The following is a 1,596-nucleotide window of genomic DNA, read 5'->3' on the forward strand; positions in this document are numbered from 1 at the left end:
TCACACAAATTTCAGGTCTAACTTTTATCTCCAAGCTTCCCCTATACAAACCAAATCTTTCTCAGTTAATGATACCTTCTGTTATTTTACATGTAAACAGACACATAATTATACATAACCATGATAAATGATCACAGCAATACAGTAAAATAGACAAAAATATTTGTTGCTTTTATTTCCATAATGATGAACACCATTCAAAAGGTATTATTTAATGTATCAGTGATCTACAATGCATTCTCAGCAACCAAACTCAAATATTGCAACACATCTTCTATATGCTTAAATGAAATATTCTGTCCATAAAATTGTTGAAGCTTCGCTAACAATACTTTAATTTCTTCATTAGATGTGGATTTTTGTGTCCAGTGTCCAGAGGACCAATATGCTAGCACAGAGCAGAATCGCTGCATTCATAAAGCTGTTGTATTTCTCAGCTATGAAGAACCATTGGGGATGGCACTTTCCTTAATCTCGTTGTGCTTCTCTGCACTCACAACTCTGGTTCTTGGGGTCATTGTAAAGCACCACAGTACTCCCATTGTTAAGGCCAATAACCGAACTCTCACCCACATCTTGCTCATCTCACTCATCTTTTGTTTCCTCTGCCCCTTGCTCTTCATTGGCCATCCAAACTCAGCCATCTGCATCCTACAGCAAATCACATTTGGAGTTTTATTCACTGTTTCTGTTTCTACTGTGTTGGCTAAAACAATTACTGTTGTTCTGGCATTCAAAGTCACAGCCTCACGTAGAATGATGAAGTACTTTCTTGTTTCACAGGTATCTAACTACATCATTCCCATCTGTACTCTAATTCAAGTTATTGTATGTGCACTCTGCCTAGGAGCTTCTCCTCCATCTGTTGATATTGATGCAAGATCAGAGCATGGTCACATCATCGTTGTTTGCAACAAGGGCTCAGTCACTGCCTTTTACTGTGTACTGGGATACTTGGCTAGCCTGGCCTTTGGGAGCTTTACTCTGGCTTTCTTTTCCAGAAACCTCCCTGCTGCCTTTAATGAAGCCAAATCCATAACATTTAGCATGCTGGTGTTCTGCAGTGTCTGGGTCACTTTCATCCCTGTTTACCACAGCACCAAAGGGAAGGTCACGGTGGCTGTAGAGATCTTCTGCACTTTGGCGTCCAGTGCAGGGATGCTGGGATGCATCTTTGTCCCCAAATGTTACACAATATTGTTTAGACCAGACCAAAATTCTCTTGAAATGATCAGGGTCAAATCATCTTCACATGCTCACATTTCATAAATTCTGAAAAATGTATAGTTGGTTCATAATCTCCAAATATTGGATTATGTTGCCATACCTATCTGGTTTTGGAATAACTCTCACTATTTCCTCTAATGACATTGCCTAGCAATTACATGTCTTCTTATATTCCCATCATCTCCTTTAATATTGCACAATGTTCTAAAGCAATCTTTCTCTTTGCCAGAAGGAGATAATAGAATTCTGATCCATTGTAAGAGTTAGAAGAGTTCTTCTAGGAGCACAGAGGAGAGGGGAATATTTTTATCAACTGGTTGTTAGAGTATTTCCAAAGATGAATTTATGTCTCTGCAGACATAATCATAT

General features: G+C 38.7%; 1 protein-coding gene across 1 annotated transcript in view; it reads left to right on the forward strand.

Annotated features, from left to right (window-relative positions):
* Positions 1-1,269, forward strand: part of LOC114636233 (vomeronasal type-2 receptor 116-like) — a 4,922-nt gene extending 3,653 nt beyond the window's left edge. The window contains exon 3 of the mRNA XM_028784438.1: positions 350-1,269. Within this exon, the coding sequence (XP_028640271.1) occupies positions 350-1,269 (920 nt within the window). The remainder of the gene's footprint in view (positions 1-349) is intronic.
* The last annotated feature ends 327 nt before the right edge of the window (positions 1,270-1,596 follow it).

Source organism: Grammomys surdaster, unplaced genomic scaffold (genome assembly GCF_004785775.1).
Source record: "Grammomys surdaster isolate TR1022 unplaced genomic scaffold, NIH_TR_1.0 123046, whole genome shotgun sequence".
In the NCBI taxonomy this organism is placed as follows: Eukaryota; Metazoa; Chordata; class Mammalia; order Rodentia; family Muridae; genus Grammomys; species Grammomys surdaster.